At 43.3% G+C, this 17,198-nt stretch overlaps 1 protein-coding gene across 5 annotated transcripts in view; it reads left to right on the top strand.

Moving 5' to 3' along the window:
- LOC112116985 (peripheral plasma membrane protein CASK) overlaps positions 1-17,198 on the top strand; it is a 408,250-nt gene that overhangs the window by 191,134 nt on the left and 199,918 nt on the right. For all 5 annotated transcript variants that reach the window (XM_024214779.3, XM_024214778.3, XM_024214777.3 and 2 more), the window contains one exon: positions 14,757-14,834. In XM_024214779.3, coding sequence (XP_024070547.1) covers positions 14,757-14,834 — 78 coding nt within the window. The remainder of the gene's footprint in view (positions 1-14,756; positions 14,835-17,198) is intronic.

Genomic DNA, 17,198 nt, shown 5'->3' with positions numbered 1-17,198 from the left:
CTTTTCTTTGTCTCCCTGCATTCTATTGATACATGTTTATGGTTTAGGCCGCTACTGGCCTACCCTGCTTACAATAGATCAAGCCACATAATTTCAATATGTGTTGACACCCCATCAATATCTAGAATTGGACTTCACATATGTGCTAATGGAATCACCTCTACGTATGGTAGGGTTATTACTGAAGACGAGAATCAGATGATAGGAGGACAGTAAAGATGGGGCCTAAGAAATCATTGCCTGAGATTTGGGTTTTTTTAAAGCCATGTCTGTTAAATTATGGTATGTTGACTGCAAAATATTTTTTCTTTCTAAGCAATAAATTACATGCAGTACTGATTGTGGTGCTTTATTTATTCTGTAAAAGTCCCAAAGCATGGGCCAAGGGACTTAATTACACTATTATAAAATGATTATGTACACCTTAGGGACACTCATTGTGGTAATTAATAAGGATTTAAAAATTTGGAAATGGAAACCAGGGTTTACATCTATTTTTACCATTCCAGTAGCTCAGAATTATGGTACAAACACTCTTAATTGGCTTTTTAATTGCATAATCTTATTACTATTTAATATTAATATACAAAAATCTTCACTGTGAAATAGTTAGGTTTGCTACACACATAACATAGCTGACTCAAATCCAGAATGGAAGGAAATGAAAAGGGAAGTCACCAAAAAGTAGATACCCTGTCGTTCACCCACAGACATTCCTTACTGTCACCACAACTACTGTACACTGCATGTGCTGTAACTGTAACTCTGCCCTTCCCTCTAGCTTCCCTTTTCCATATACTCTTTACTAAAGTACCCGCTCCTAACACTATTTTTCGTGGATGTTTAGGATGTAATGTGTTGTGCTGGGGAAGGGGGTGGAGGGATAGTTTGCTAAAAGTGGGTAATGGAAGGCTGGCATCCATAGCAAGTTAAGATTGTGGTGTGTGGTATGCAGTATATGGTAGTTGTGGTAATGGTAAGGTGTGTGCCAGGGGATAGAGGAAACGAGGGGGTTTACTGTTTGGTGGCGTGACACTGCACCCCATATTCTTCACAGTGATATTATGATATAATTATGGCATAATTATGATATATTTTGTACAAGATGGGTCATGTGAGGTCATTTGAAAAGTTATGATTTGCTGAATGATTATCCTATTTATATGCATGAATCATTTTTGTATCTGAAGTTCTAAATATTGACTAGGGATCTGTATTTCAACTGGGCTTACTCTGGAAAACACCCACAGCCATCCTTTCAGGTACAACAGTGAAGAAGCCAGACAGGGCTGATGGCCCATCAGCAAAGACAATGGACTGTGGAATAGCAGCCATTGCTTACAGCCTGGCCAAAATGCCCACAGGAAGGTTAAGCTATACCACAGTCCATTGTCTTTGGATTCCATCTTGGGATGTCAGTATTTTTGCACAAATCGATCTGGGAACCAAGTTGTGAAACAAAGGGTTCCCACCATATGCTTAAGCTATATAAGGCAGGGAGTGACATCATCTGTCGTTCTTCACTCCCCACACAAGAAGACTCCTGGAAACACCTGAGGAGCAAAGACTGAACTGGGGGAAGTGCTGAACCCAGGCAAAAGGGATTTCTAGCCTGTGTGTGAAAGACCTGGGGATTCCAAGCTGTAAAGCAAGTGCAGCTTGTCCCTTAAGAATCTGCAGCCTGCTTGTATCATCCGTCAGGGTGAGAATTTGCTAATTCATATCCTATCTTTCTAGTATCTTAGACTTAATTTGTATTTTGTTTGTTTACTAGGTAATCTGCTTTGAGTGACTTTGAGTGAAATGCATGCAACATTGTAGCTCAAGGGGCAAAGGCTGTTGCATATTCCTCTCCACATGGGAAGGGGGGCGAACTCTATGAGCTTATGCTGTACAGTTCCCTGTGCAGCGCAAGACGATATAATTCTGGGTTTATACTCCAGAGGGGGTCCCAGGCTGGGAAGCTGGTGGTTATTTTGGCTGTAGCCTCTCTATTGTTGGTTAACATGCAGTGGCTGGTCAGAGAGCCTGCATGTAACTGCAGCTAAGTGTGTCCCTACCTCTGTGTATGTTGGTAGAAATGTAAGACCAGGAGTGTGTCTGCAGTTTGCCACAGCAGCACAGTGAAAGAGGGAGCCCAGGCTGCTGGGTCAGAGGGCTCAGTGGTACCCCAGTCCAGGTGGGGACATTTGACCTAGGGGTTCCCAATTTACAGGCCCCAACCTCTCAAAAAACGGTTTCCTATAGCTGCCTTTTCCTGTTGAACTGAGAGATACTAATTACTGGATGAATCACAAACCTCATTGAGATTGATGGCTGTGAACTCACCTGTCAGTTAGTAGAGGTTAATCACATCCCCCCACTTAAGACAAAAGGAGATTTGGACTGGATGGCTGAAAGTTGCTATAATTTGTGAGTCATGAGTGGCAATTTGATTTGGTGGAGGTGGGAGAAATGTAAAGTATTTCAGTGAAAAAAATGAAACGTAAATGCTTCCTTGGTGGGGAATTGGTATGAGGGGGGCAGAGGAGTGAGGGACTAGGGGAAAAGAGGTTTGGGGCTCGAATTAGAGGAGGGGGTTTGTGGGGAGGGGGATAAATGGGATGAGTATTAAGGTAGAGTAGAGGGGTTGGGGGCTCAGGTTAAGGAGGCATGGCATTAAGTGGAGAGGAGAGGTGGGACATGGGGCTGAGTAGAAGGGGGACTGAGGAAAAGAAGATTCAGGAGCACCTGTCAGCCCCGCATGCTCCCTTTCTGTGTGTGTGCTGAGATCTGGGCAGCTCTTGCCACTCTAGAAGGGTCTCAGCCTCCCTTCCTTTTTTACTCATATGAACTAGGATGGGGGGGCTTGCCCCTCTGAGGGTCTGAAGCCCTCTTGGTGCCTCCCCTGTGTGTGCCAGTGCTCATCTACAGGGGTTGGACCTTCCATATCCCACTCATGTGAACAGAGTTCTGGGGCTCTTGCCCTTTTGGGAGGGTCTGAGGCCCTCTCTTTGCCCCCACTAAAAGCCAGGCTCTGGGGAAGTCCTGCCCCTTTGGGTGGGGAGCTGAGATTGGGTATATTTCATGCATGTCACAGGCTGCAAGGCACTTACTTAGGAGGGTGATGGGAACACCCACTGAGATTAATGGAGTGGTTCACATGTCTCTGAGATGTTGTTTCAGGTTGAATTCACTATGGGGTGTTCTCCTTCAGCTGGCAACATCATATAGAGATAATGGGACACTACGCATCTTTCTGAGCCTCCTATGCTGCAGATGGATATGCAAAGGAGCCTTTTCCTCCATCATCCCTCTCTACTTCCTGTTCAAAGAACAAGGATTCTAAGTGCTCCAAAATCTGCATGCTTGCATGGGTTTTCTTGAAATTTGTAATGCCTTGTGGGAGTGCAAAGTGGCATTACTGTGACCCAAATTTAGGATCATTTGAGCCAGGAGTTCTGGAGATATCAGCTGCCCCCTGAATAGTCATTTTTCAACAAGTTTCTAGGGCCAGGTCTATACTCAAAAGTTAAGTCAACCCAGCTACCTTGCTCAGGAATGTGAAAAATCCACACTGAGTGAAGTAGTTAGGCTGACCTGATCCCCCCCCAGTGTCAACAGTGCTAGGTTGATGGAGGAATTCTGCTGTTGACCTAACTACCAACTGTTGGAGAGGTGGATTAATTACACCAACAGGAGAATCTCTCCCGTTGCTTAAGAGAGAGTCTGCACTGAAGCACCACAGCAGCCCCACTGCAGCTGTGCCTCTAGTGTTTCAAGTGTAGACAAGCCCTAGGTTTGGTTCGGGGTGTGTGTTTTTTTGGACAGAGATAGAGATCAAACTATTGCTGTGATGCAGGTCAGTTGTTACCCAAGGCAGGGCTTGGCACCCACTAAATCTTTGGGGGACCCAAATACTGAACAGTATTTAAGGACAAGATAAATTCTTTGCTTGTATAGATGTGCAGTCTGGAAGGATTACAATACACAGGCACAAATAAAGAGAGAGAAAAAAGTTTCTGTGCAGCCACTTTGCCTACCTGGGTAGGTTGAGGGAATTTGCTGCCATCATTGATTGACCTCGTGAACACACTGCCATTGACGTTTCTAGTCTGAACCTTTGATCACCTGTGCAGTAAAGATTTAATAACTCATTTTGCTTGCTACAAATTCACAGTAGAATAGTCAGTAGACGGGCTCACCAAAATTTTTGTTTAATTGGGGATGTGAGACACGACTTTGCGGGTGGGGAGGAGAAGGACAGGACAGGGGGAGGGCATCCAGCTGTAGAGGGTGATTTTTATGCAGATTGCCAGCACACCAGTATAATTCATAATCTGTAGTGGGGGAAAAACACTCATCACGATATTGTCAACCTCGGGGGTTAAAAAATTAAGATACACCCCCAAAACCATGAGAAATTAAGAAACAAATTTTGGGTTCTTTTTATTTGCTTCCTATTTTTGTGCCTTTAAGGTACACCAGGTTTCCTTTCTTTATTTTCTCTGCAACCCCAAGTTCTAGAAGCACACTTTTTAAAGAATGAAAGGTAAGATTCTCCTGTGTTTGCAGGGCTGCAGAAGATGGGGCTTAAAGAAAAGTGGGAGGTTTTGCAACATTTGTGATAAAAATGGAGAGATGGTAAATCTGCATTCTAATCTATTTATTTTTTTCTGTCAGCTGAGATGTTTGCAGTAATGTGATCTAAGTACTTTCTAAAAAAAAATACAAAAATGCTTAAAAACATAAACCTTTAACGAAATACAAGGGTAGACTTTAAAATTACAAATTCATTACCACTGTGCTGTGTTCAAATGTCAAATAACAATTGGAACAAATAAAATACATGACAGTCAGTCAGGGGTGAAAGTAACTGAGAACACTTACCGGTACGGGACGGGGCGGCTCCGGCCCCCGGACGGGGCGGGGCCTTGGGCGGAAGGGGTGGAGCTGGGGGTCAGCATCCCCCAGCCAGCCCTTCCAGGCCACCTGTCCCGCGCTGCCCGGGGCTCCCTTATTGATTTAAAGGGTCCGGGGCTCTCGCTGGCCCCAGGGCAGCTGCTCCCTTTGTCGTTCCCCCGCGGCCGGGGGGTGGGGCGGGGCAAAAGGGGCAGGGGTTAAAGCGCTGCAGGGTCCTTTGCCGCAGCAGCGCTTTAATGTTCCTGCGTGCCCCCCCCCCACCCCCGGGGGGAAGGGGCAGCGCTGGGTCCTTTGCTGCGGCAGCTCTTTGAGAATCCACGGAGGCGCTTTAATGTTGCTACCCCTTCCTCCCCCCGTGTCGGCAGCCCTGCCGGTACGGACCCTACCAGCAGGGCCGCCGACGGGGAGGCAAAAGGGGCAGGGACATTAAAGTGCTGCGGCAGCGCTTTAATGTGGGCTGGGTGTGGGCTGGTGTGGGTTCTTACCGGTACGGAGTACTGGCCCATACCAGCTCACTTTCACCCCTGCAGTCAGTGCTGTGGGAACAGTACTCCTCACAAAGGTGAGGCAAAGAACGTAGACCAAGAGTTCTCAAGCTTATTTTTCAGGGCCCGCCTTTGAAAATATTTCAGGCTGTGATGATGTCGTTCCCCCACCCCACAATGGTACCGGACATAGCTTTCATGGTATCCCTGGAGATCCCTACAGAGCTAAGTTACGATGCCATGCCACCCTTACTTCTGTGCTGCTGCTGGCGGCAGCACTGCCTTCAGAACTGGGCATCCAGCCACCCAGCTCTGAAGGCAAGGAAAAAGGACGAGCAAGGACCAAAAAAGAGCCCATGTCTGGGAAAACCTGGACATATGGTAACCCTATTTTTTGTGATTGCGCAACTCCCCCCCTTAGCCTCCCACAATAGCCTTGTGACCGCCTTTTGGGGCAGGACCCCCAGTTTGAAAAATGCTGCATTAGGCCATGCAGGAAGTACACTTACCTCCCTGCAGGCCTGATACTTGGGAGAAGATTGTCCGAGAGGGTCTGACTATATTTTTGGAGTGGTGGTATTACTGTGGTTGAATGAGATGGCGTAAGGGGTTTACAGTGCTCTCTCTAAATGGAAATGAGTTAAGCACTCCCAACAAAATTCTAAAGCTTGTCCTGATTAAGACCTAGAATCATAGAAGTGTAGGGCTGGAAAGGACCTTGAGAAGTCATCAAGCCCAGCCCCCTGTGCTGCGGCAGAACCAAGTAAACCTAGACCATCCCTGACAGGTGTTTGTCCAACTTGTTTTTAAAAGCTTCCAATGATGGGGACTTGACAACCTCCCTTGTTTAAAATATATCATAGTTATGCCATAATCATATCATATATAACTATCTCTCTATAAAAACAACAAGGAGTCTGGTGGCACCTTAAAGACTAACAGATTTATTTGGGCATAAGCTTTCGTGAGTAAAAACCTCACTTCTTCGGATGCATAGAGTGAAAGTTACAGATGCAGGCATTATATACTGACACATGGAGAGCAGGGAGTTACTTCGCAAGTGGAGAGCCAGTGTTGACAGGGCCAATTCAATCAGGGTGGATGTGATCCACTCCCAATAATAGATGAGGAGGTGTCAATTCCAGGAGAGGAAAAGCTGCTTCTGTAATGAGCCAGCCACTCCCAGTCCCTATTCAAGCCCAGATTAATGGTGTTGAATTTGCAAATGAATTTTAGTTCTGCTGTTTCTCTTTGAAGTCTGTTTCTGAAGTTTTTTTGTTCAATGATAGTGACTTTTAAATCTGTAATAGAATGACCAGGGAGATTGAAGTGTTCACTTACTGGCTTATGTATGTTACCATTCCTTATGTCCGATTTGTGTCCATCTCTCTATGAAGAATATGGGGGCATAATGTCACAATGTGTATATAAAAACAGCTTCCTAACAGAAAATGCAGTGCAGACAGAGCCTTAATATTTAAGGTAATGAACACAGTAGAACATCTAGGAGCAATTTGTGCATAGACCCTAAAATTGTTCAGTACCCTAGAGCAGTGTTTCTCAAACTCTGACTTCAACATGTTGAATCATCAGTCTGTCTTAAGTAATTTCATTAGTACATTTGCAAATACAGTAACTCCTCACTTAAAGTTGTCCCGGTTAACGTTGTTTCGTTGTTACGTGGCTGATCAATTAGGGAACATGCTCGTTTAAAGTTCTGCAATGATCCCTTATAACGTCTTTGGCAGCCGCCTTCTTTGTCCACTGCTTGCAGGAAGAGCAGCCCATTGCAGCTAGCTGGTGGGGCCTTGGAACCAGGGTGGACCGGCAGCCCCCCATCAGCTTCCCGCTCCCCTAAGTTCCCTGTGCAACAGCCACCCAGCAGGCTATCAGTTGCTGTCAGTTCAGCTGTCCCTCCCCCCACTGCCATGTGCTGCTCCTGCCCACTACCTTGGAGCTGCTCCCGGGAGCCTCCTGCTTGCTGTGCGGATGTGTGTGGGGGGGGGGAAGGGACGAGGGGGGGCTAATGTCAGGGTGTCCCCCTCCCCCCTGCTCCTGCACCCCACTTATCCCATCTCCATAGAGCAGGGGGGACACATGACAGGGCTCAGGACAGAGGGAGCTTCCTGGCAGCAGCTGCGTCTCAGCTTGCTGATTAACTTAACAAGGCAATGTACTTAAGAGTGGGGTCAGCGTACTTAAAGGTGGAAATGCGCATCTCTCTCTCTCTCTCTCTCTCTCTCTCTCTCACACACACACACACACACACACACACACACACACAGTGTGTGTGTCTCTGTCTGCCATGCTGTCTCCCCTCCCTCCATTCGTGCTGCCTTGTAGAGTGTGAGGCTACATTAACAACAATGAGTTAACCCTTGAGGGCTCAGTCAATTGCTAGTTCATCATTTAGCAGTAAGGCATTTCCTGGGAAATATCCCACCCTCTTTCACCTTCTGACCTCATCACCTCAACCAAGCTTCACAGTCATCATTGCTGTGTAGAGTATTAAATTGTTTGTTTAAAACTTACACTGTGTGTGTGTGTATGTGTATACATGTATATACACCTCTACCCCGATATAACGTTGTCCTCGGGAGCCAAAAAATTTTACTGCGTTATAGGTGAAACCGCGTTATACCGAACTTGCTTTGATCCGCCAGAGTGTGCAGCCCCGCCCCCCCGGAGCACTGCTTTACCGCGTTATATCCGAATTTGTGTTATATCGGGTCGCATTATATCGGGATAGAGGTGTGTGTGACTATATATATATATATACTTTTGTCTGGCAAAAAAAAAAAAATTTTTCCCCTGGAAACTAACCCTTCCATTTACATTAATTCTTATGGGGAAATTGGATTCGCTTAACATCGTTTCACTTAAAGTTGCATTTTTCAGGGACATAACTACAACGTTAAGTGAGGAGTTACTGTATAAAGAAGACACAGCCCACATTGAAATGTTACATAAAACATAGTGTTACTCAAAACCCTGCTACAGAGTATTTCCTACTCCCTGTATGAGCACCATCTCGTGCCATCACACATTTGAGTGCTGGGGATATACAAGGAAGTGTTGCCTTTCAACTACAATGACATCTTTCTCTCCACATCATCAATGTGTGTCGAGGACTCTAGCTTACGCTAGATTCTTTCTTAACCAAAACAAAAAATAAACATTTTAATGGAGTATAGCATACGTTGGTTATTTTCTGAATTTTTAGACAGTATTGCATGCTTGGCCATCAAGGTGTTCTGGCATGGCGTTGACATGGCCTATCCCAACCTGAAAAAAACTGGGGGTTAAGACTTCTTGCACCTCTATTTTTCCAATATCTCAAGTCCTTAATACTCTCATAAAATATAACTTTCATGTAGCGAATCCCTCTAGTTTCTGCAAAAATTGTGTTTTAGTTGAAGTACAAGTTGAGATGTTGCTATAATGATTGGTTTACTGTTTAAGCATATTGAATTTTCTGTGGTTTACCATAGAAGAGACCAAGATTCCATCTCGCAAACTCCACAGTAACAAAGACTTTCATCATAAATTTTAAACTTTAAATTCAACTCTTACAGTAAGCTTTCTTCATGAAAGCTTATCAGTTAAAGTCTCAGTGAGGAAAAAATACAGACACAGTATGGTTGTGCTAGTGAGATTGATGTAGTTGAACTGATTGAATAAAATGTAGAAAGCATTACTGCTCACATGCTGTAGCCCATTTTAACAATATCAGGACAATTTCAAATTGACTTTAATTTTCAAAAATAAAGGAGATTTTCTTCTCACTTTTGAAAACTGCCATTTATCTGTAGGAAAAGTATTAAAGTGAACACATTTATTTTTGGAGTAGTACAATCTTAAAGATAGGAGTGTATAGGAGAAGAGCTTTTGAGGACACAATGTATTATAGATGTACATATTATTGTAAAGAAACTATTACTTGATGCTGTGTCTGATCCCTCTTCTTGGGGAAAGTTTGTTTTTAAAATAGTTGTGACTGGACAACTCTGGTAGTGTAGGGAATCTTCAAATTTCCCTGACCTCAGTAAATAAGGTTTTAGGGATGGCTGTAGGATGGAAACTGGTGGTGGTATTCAATTATCTACACTATGGGCACTAGTCTGTTATCTCATCTTAGTCATACATGAGGGGAAAGTGTCCTTAGTGATTCTTTTAGCTCTGATGCCATTGCTCTTTGACATCTATCTTTGATACCACTGGATTTTGATTCATCTGCAATTCCTAGCAGGTCTGGATAGAATTACTCTTGTGTGGCTTCTATACTCCTTCGTGAGAGGTCTGAACATAGTTATTCTGAAGAATGTCATGCCAAAGACCCTTCAGGGTTCTACCTTGTCACTTGTCTAGCTCAACATAGACCTGTAGGAGGGTTAGAAGGACGCGTTGGCAGAAATGTCTCAGGAGAGCTGACACCCAGCTTTACCTCATCTCCACTATATCTGGCCATGGCATTGCAGTACAGAGTGCCATGCATGACACTCTGTGTAAAAGATTGGGATTTGCATAAGGGCAAATTAAGACTGACAAGACTGATGTAATATTGCAAATATAGGGGAAACAACTAGAAATACCCTAATATAGTTTTGCAATTTGTAGGGCTAGTTAACTCTGACATTGCTGCTGGATGCTCAAATAGCAGCTGTGGCCAATAGGATTTTTTCCTGGTAAGATGAGTGCAAGTTTCCTTTGGTTGCAGACTTTTTACAGTTATCCATACTTTTGTCCACTTACAGCACACTCTACATACTGGTTCAGCTGAAGTTGGTGTAGGTTACATCTGTGCACTTAAGTGGAGCTTTGTGTTGAAAGCACGGTACTGTGATCTGAACTGGATGCCTTTTAGTTTCTGGCTGGCTTGCAAGGTGTTGTTTGAAACTATAAATGATTTAAAATCTGGATGCCTGAAAGTCTGCCTCTCCCGTGATGCAGTGCTGATGCAGTTGTGATCAGTTGGAGGTGCATGAATAATACCTCCTCCACTTTCAACCACCCTAACACTTCAGCCTCCCTTTCGAAAGGCCTGAGAAAAAGAGTCGTCATCTGATCACAATTGCAGAGGCACTGCATCGGGGAAAGGCAGACTTTCAGATCACAGCGACCCTCTAGAAAACTGCTTACAGGTCACTTTCCATACGGGGTCTTCTATGCTGATACTTGCTTCTCTCTTGGTCTGCTAAAGCTTGGATGTGTAAACTTTGTAGACATGCTGTTAAGCAATGGATGTACACTGTGCTATAAATCTCAGTCAATCTCCTTAGTTCTGGAGAATATTGTACTGCTGACAAATGGAAGCTTATTTATAGTCTGATGTTTATAAAAGCAATATTTTCCATGAATCCACAAGTGCCTTACTTCTTCTCATTGGAAAATTAGATTACCTTACGGCTTGTGTACACTTACAGTGCTGCAGCGGCACTGCTGTAGCACTTAATGAAGACACTACCTAGACTGACAGGAGAACTTCTCCCGTCAGCATAGGTACTCCACCTCACTGAGAAGCGGTAGCTATGTCCACAGGAGAAGCCCTCCCATCCACATAACTCTGTCTACACCAGGGGTTAGGTCGGTATAACTGTCGCTCAGGGGTGAGGATTTTCCACACCCCTGAGCAACATAGTTATACCAATATAAGTTTATAGTGTAGACCAGGACCTAGAGAGTATAGGCAATTAGTTGTAGCCATGTCAGTCCCAGGAAATTAGAGAATATCTGAATACCTGAAGAAGAGCTCTGTGTGACTCGAAAACTTCTCTCTCTCCAACAGAAGTTGGTTCAACAAAAAATATTACCTAGCCCACCTTGTCTCTCGATGGGCAGTTAGGTAGGAAAAAAAACAAGGAACCAGTGAACAGAGTCAACAATGCAATGTGCACAGCCATTGTTTGCGAGTGAGGGAGCCTGTAGGGGGTGCTAAACTATCTGATTGACTTCTACATCATCCCTATGGAATACTAGCTGGAGAGACTGTTGCCTTTTTGGAATATATGGCTGAAAGTTTCTATTTAAAATTCATTTTCAATAGAATTCCCTCCTTGGAATACAGTATCTGAATGAGATTGCCTTGCATACAACTGCAGTCCCTGGTGTAAATACAGTTACACTTGTGTAGCTTCATTTTTTCCTCTGTGAAAGGACTTGTAGGATAATATGTAACTGGATGTTTGCTTTGAGGGTCCTGTTGTGTATGGTACCATAAGATTGTCTTTTTCACACCTCTTGTTCAGCGTATATACAAGAGCAGTAAGGGAGATGCAGATTTGGTATGGATTGCACTACCCGTAGTATTTTGAGAACACTGCTGTATATTTTCATTTAATTTGACTCATGCTTTGGTTGCTTAGCTTCCCCTGTCTCGCCAAGATTGAGGCTTGAATGAAAGCTAGATGGCTGAACCTAAATCTGAATAAGATAAAGTTGATGATTGGGGGGGAAGATGGAGTACTGGCAGATGTGGTATCTGCCCCTTCAACTAAGAGTTGGGATGTGGGCCTGCAATTTGTTGTTAAAGTTTCTAATCTAGGGGGCCGTGGACAATCTCCATCCAAGAATATTAAAGAAACTAGCACATGAAATTGCAAGCATAGGTGTTGGAACTAGGAATGCTGCTGGTGCTGCCGCACCCCCTAGCTTGAAGTAGTTTCCATTATATAAATGGTTCACAGTTTGATTGAATGGTTCTCAGCACCCCCACTATGAAAATTATTCCAGTCCAATAGCAAGGATGTTTAATGAATCTGGGTCATACTCTGTGACTGGAGAATTGCTAATATAGTTTCTGTTTTTAAGAAAGGAAAAAAGTGATCCAGAAACGACAGGCCCGTTAGTTTGACTTCAATTGTATGCAAGTTCTTGGAACAAATTTTGAAAAAGAAAGTAGTTAAGGACATAGACGTTAGCGGTGAGTGGGATAAAATCCAACATGGTTTTACAAAAGGTAGATCGTGCCAGACCATCCTGATCCCCTTCTTTGAGAATTTATTTTTTTTTTTTTTTTTTTTTTAGACAAAGGAAATGAAGTAGATCTAATTTACCTGGATTTCAGTAAGGCATTTGATACAGTTCCACATGGGAAATTATCAGTTAAATTGAAGAAGATGGCGATTAATATGAGAATTGAAAGGTGGATAAGGAACTGGTTAAAGGGGAGATTACAATTGGTTATACTGAAAGGTGAACTGTCAGGGTGGAGGGAGGTTACTAGTGGAGTTCCTCAGGGATCGGTCTTGAGACCAATCTTATTTAACATGTGAAAAAGGCTAATGCAGTCCTAGGATAGAGGTATTTCCAGTAGAGACAGGGAAGTGTTAGTACCATTGTACAAGGTACTGTTGAGACCTCAGCTGGAATACTGTATGAAATTCTGGTCTGCCATGTTTAAGAAAGATTAATTCAAACTGGAACAGATGCAAAGAAGAGCTACTAGATGATCCCAGGAATGAGAAACCTTCCTTATGAGAGGATACTCAAAGAGCTTGGTTTGTTTAGCCTAACCAAAAGAAGGCTGAGGGAGATGTGATTGCTCTATAAATACATCAGAGGGATAAATACCAGGGAAGGTGAAGTTATTAAGTTAAGCGCCAATAAGGACACAAGAAAAAAATGGCTATAAACTGGTCATCAACAAGTTTGGGCTTGAAATTAGGTGAAAGTTTCTAACCATCAGAGGAGTGAAGTTCTGGAGCAGCCTTCCAAGGGGAGCAGTGGGGGCAAAAAACCTAACTGGCTTCAAGACTGCGCTTTGATAAGTTTATGGAGGAGATTGCCTACAATAGCATGTAGGCAATTTGCGACTGCTAGCAGTAAATATCTCCAATGGCGGGTGATAGGACACTAGATGGGGAGGGCTCTGAGTTACTACAGATAATTCTTTCCCGGGTGTCTGGCTGGTGGGGTTTGCCACATGCTCAGGGTCTAATTCATTGCCATATTTGGGGTCGCAAAGGAATTTTCCCTTGGGTCAGGTTGGCAGAGACCCTGCCCTCTGCAGCATGGACCACAGGTCACTTGCAAGTTTAAACTAGTGTAAATGGTGGATTTTCTATAACTTGAAGTCTTTAAACCATGTTTTGAGTACTTCAGAATTCAGCCAGAGGTTAGGGGTTTATTTCAGGAGTAAATGGGTGAGGTGCTGTGGCCTGCAATGTGTAGGAGGTCAGATTTAGATTATCATGATGGTCCCTTTTTATCTTAAAGTCTATAAGTCTTGGGCCCTCCAGCTGTCTATCCAACTCCAGATAGCATCAGTGGCCAAGAGGGCTTTTTCCATTTGCTCTGAAGTAGGGGATTGCAGCTATTTGTCCTGGACATGGATCTTGCCATAGTCATCCATGCCTCTATTTCCAGCTGAATTACTGTAAAGCACCCTACATTGGGGTACCCTTTGAAGATCACTTAACTTAAGTTACTACAAAACGTGGACACCTGCCTTTTTAAAGGAGCTTCCCACATGTTGAATATTACATCATCAGTGCTCCAGAACTGTGCTGGCTTTCTAGTTCATTTCTTAGTGTTGTTCAGGTTATTTATTTCTAACCTATAAAGTCCTCCTATGGTCTGGGGCCTGTGTGTTGGAGAGACTGCATCTAACCGTGGCAGATGAGATCAGTTGGATTGCCTGAGCAGACAAGTCCTTTGGCCCTCAGGGACCAGCTGGATGCTTTTGTTGGCAAGATGTTGGTTCTAGAATTAGTTTTCCCCCTAGGTCTGACTGAGCCTGAATCTGTTGACGTTAGGGTATGTTGTAAAGCGAGGGGGGGGCAACCTACAGCCCACGAGAGCATTTCAGAAGGCCCACGGCCTGCTTCAACGCTATATACTAACAGCTGATTCATTAGCATTTTGTCATCATGTTTACATCATTTTAGTTTACACAAGTGTATAAATAGACAATACTGTACATAGAAACAGCCTATCTAAATACATCCAAAACAAGCTGAACTTAAAATATAAATCAATACAGGTGACTTTAAATCTTATTAAAATATGTAGAATCTGTTTGGCCCACACAAGTGCGTGCTTAGGTTTGTGTGGCCCTCCTGTGCAAAAACTTTGGGCACCACTGCTGTAAAGGCTCGCTACTTTCCCAGACTTTTAATGCGGTTGGGGTAGGAGTGAGAGTGTTGAGCACCTGAGATGTTTTGGATTGGAGAATTTTTAGTTGACATGACAGTTTGGATATAGTTGCTAAATGAGTTTTGTTTAATTATGAATTGTACATGCATCTAAAGCACTTTTGATATGAGCATTATACAAATGGAACATATTTCTGAAATATTTTACTGTTGTTTGACTTGGCAGCCTGTTATCTGTTTTCTTACAAGAACATTTTCCATATCTTTCTATCTACAGTATGGATGGAGCAGATCTGTGTTTTGAAATTGTAAAGAGAGCAGATGCTGGTTTTGTGTACAGTGAAGCCGTAGCCAGGTATGTACTCTAATTTTTAACTAATCCCTCGGGGTAAAGAGGAGGGGGTGGAGTAAGTAATTTCAGTTACACTAATTTGTGGTTAAAAATAGAAATGCTATAAATAAGTCTGTTTGCACAGATTCTTATAGGGCAGGGGTTATCAAACTGCGGCTCATGACCCCCTAGGTGGTCGTGAGGTTATGATGTGGGGGTCACGAGCTGTCAGCCTCCACCCCTGAACTCTGCTTTGTCTTTAACATTTATAATAGTGTTAAATATAAAAATTGTTTTTTTTAATTTATATGGGAGGGGGGGTCGCACTCAGAGGCTTGCTGTGTGAAAGGGGTCACCAGTACAAAAGTTTGAGAACCACTGTTATAGGGAGATCTGTAGTAGAGTGTTTTAAAGGAAACTATGTATAAAAATGGTCCCTCATACATGAGCTGTGCTTCTCAATGGTTGATGAGATTGTTGGATTGCTATTTCAAGTCAATATTTAAGTCTTTGTCTTTGCCTTTTTATGAGTGTCACACTGGGTGGGGTTTGATGGCTAATGGGCCTGGTGGGACTAAACATTTCATTTTACTGCTGGCACGCTCAGCAGCTTTTAGTAGTGTCAAGCTTATCCCCGTACCTGTGTTTCTAACCCATTTAATTTTTTTAATTTTTGTAGTTGCATGGTAGGCTAAAATGAAAGTGAACTCAAAGCTGTTAACGGACAATGAAATCCCATATTGCTAATATTCAATTGAACATTCTTTTTAAAATGTACGTACTTCCACGGACTCCTTTTGGGTACCTGTAGGACTCTCACCTGCCAGATGCCCCGTTTTGGCCAAGTATTTTAAAAAACAGTCCTGAACAACCTGAGCTACCAGAGGTTTCACTTTAAACCCTGGTTTCCTGCCACTGTTCGGGAGTTGAGGCACACCTCTGACTGCTTCTTCACTCCCTGCCTCGGCCTAATGCTTTTTTGGCTTCTCCACTGAATTAAACTGCCTTAACTTGCAGTACCGGGATTCCTCTCTTGCAAACCATAACCGTTCCATGCATGGAGAAGCGATGGAGTAGGGCTGAGGAGGGAGTGCTGGTAAGAATGAGGTGGTATGGGGCTGTGAGGGAGCAAGTCACAGGCAAGGGCTATGTGCAGCAGCAAAGAGTAGAGGGGATCACCTGGGGATGGCTAAAGAGCATTGAGTGTCTTTCCCTGCTGTAGCACTGAACACTGTACTGCCTTTTCCACTTGATAGATCTGCTATGGTTCTCAGCATGAAGATTCCCCTCTAACAAGCCATAGTAGGTCTGTCAGGTAAAGAAAAGTGCTCGTGTCCCCTGCCTATTTATTTACTAATGTGTTCATCCTGGCACGCTCTGCTCCCTGTAGCCCATGCTGAGCTTAGTCGGCTTCAGTGACCATTGACTCCTGCTCCTTTTTTCTGTGCCAGGAGGCCCATAGCAGAGAAACGTTCTCCATCTGCTTCCTTGATATCTGAAAAAAGTATGTCAGATACTGTCATATCTTTGTTTAGACTTCACACTTTTTTCCCCAAAATCCTACGATGCTGGTATGTTTTACAGGATTAACTAATGCAGAAAATTAGAAATATGTAATTGTTGGAACTAAGCCATACAGACCCAAAAACATTAGACTAGTAGGGAAAAAAAGAATTCCAAAATAAATTATTCATGTTGAGAATTCTAAGCAAACTACAACTGAATATACTATGAAAATTATCTAGAATACTGATGTTTATCCTTATTTAAATGTATGCAAGTTTGGCAATGATCTGTGTGAGGTTTTAACAGTAATTTAAGGGATTTAAACTCTGCTTTGTGTAAAACATAATACAGTCTTAACTATGGAGCTGCTGGGATGGTCTCAGCAAGTACTTAACAGCACACAATAACGTTATGCAACAGTTTAGAACAAGAAATCCATTTTAAAATATATTGTATTCAGTTGAAACAATAGCATTTGGAAGACAAGGAAGCAGTTATTCAGACTATAATTTAGCCAGGCTATTGGGCCTAAATTCCTTTCTTAGGCCTGGTCTACACTAGAAAATTAGGTTGGCATAACTACGTCGCTCAGGGTATGAAAAATCTACACCCCCGAGTGGTGTAATTAAGCCGACCCAGGTCCCCATGTACACAGCTGTAGGTCAACAGAGAACCCCTCCCGTGTTACAGTGGCATAACTGTGCCCCTGTAGTGTTTTAATTGTAGACAAGCCCTTAGAATCTTTAAGGACCACAGTGGGTAAGGACACTGATTTTACTTGTTGTTCCATAATCAGCAGCACTTAACACTCTGCTTGGCATTAGTTCAGTGTGGGGCAAGAGTGCCACCTAATGAATCAAACTTGTAGGGAAAGGGCTTGTT

Source organism: Terrapene carolina, unplaced genomic scaffold, assembly GCF_002925995.2.
Source record: "Terrapene carolina triunguis isolate 2854851 unplaced genomic scaffold, T_m_triunguis-2.0 Scaffold24, whole genome shotgun sequence".
In the NCBI taxonomy this organism is placed as follows: domain Eukaryota; kingdom Metazoa; phylum Chordata; order Testudines; family Emydidae; genus Terrapene; species Terrapene triunguis.
Note: the sequence above shows the minus strand (reverse complement) of the source record. Positions and strands in the feature narration are given on the sequence as shown.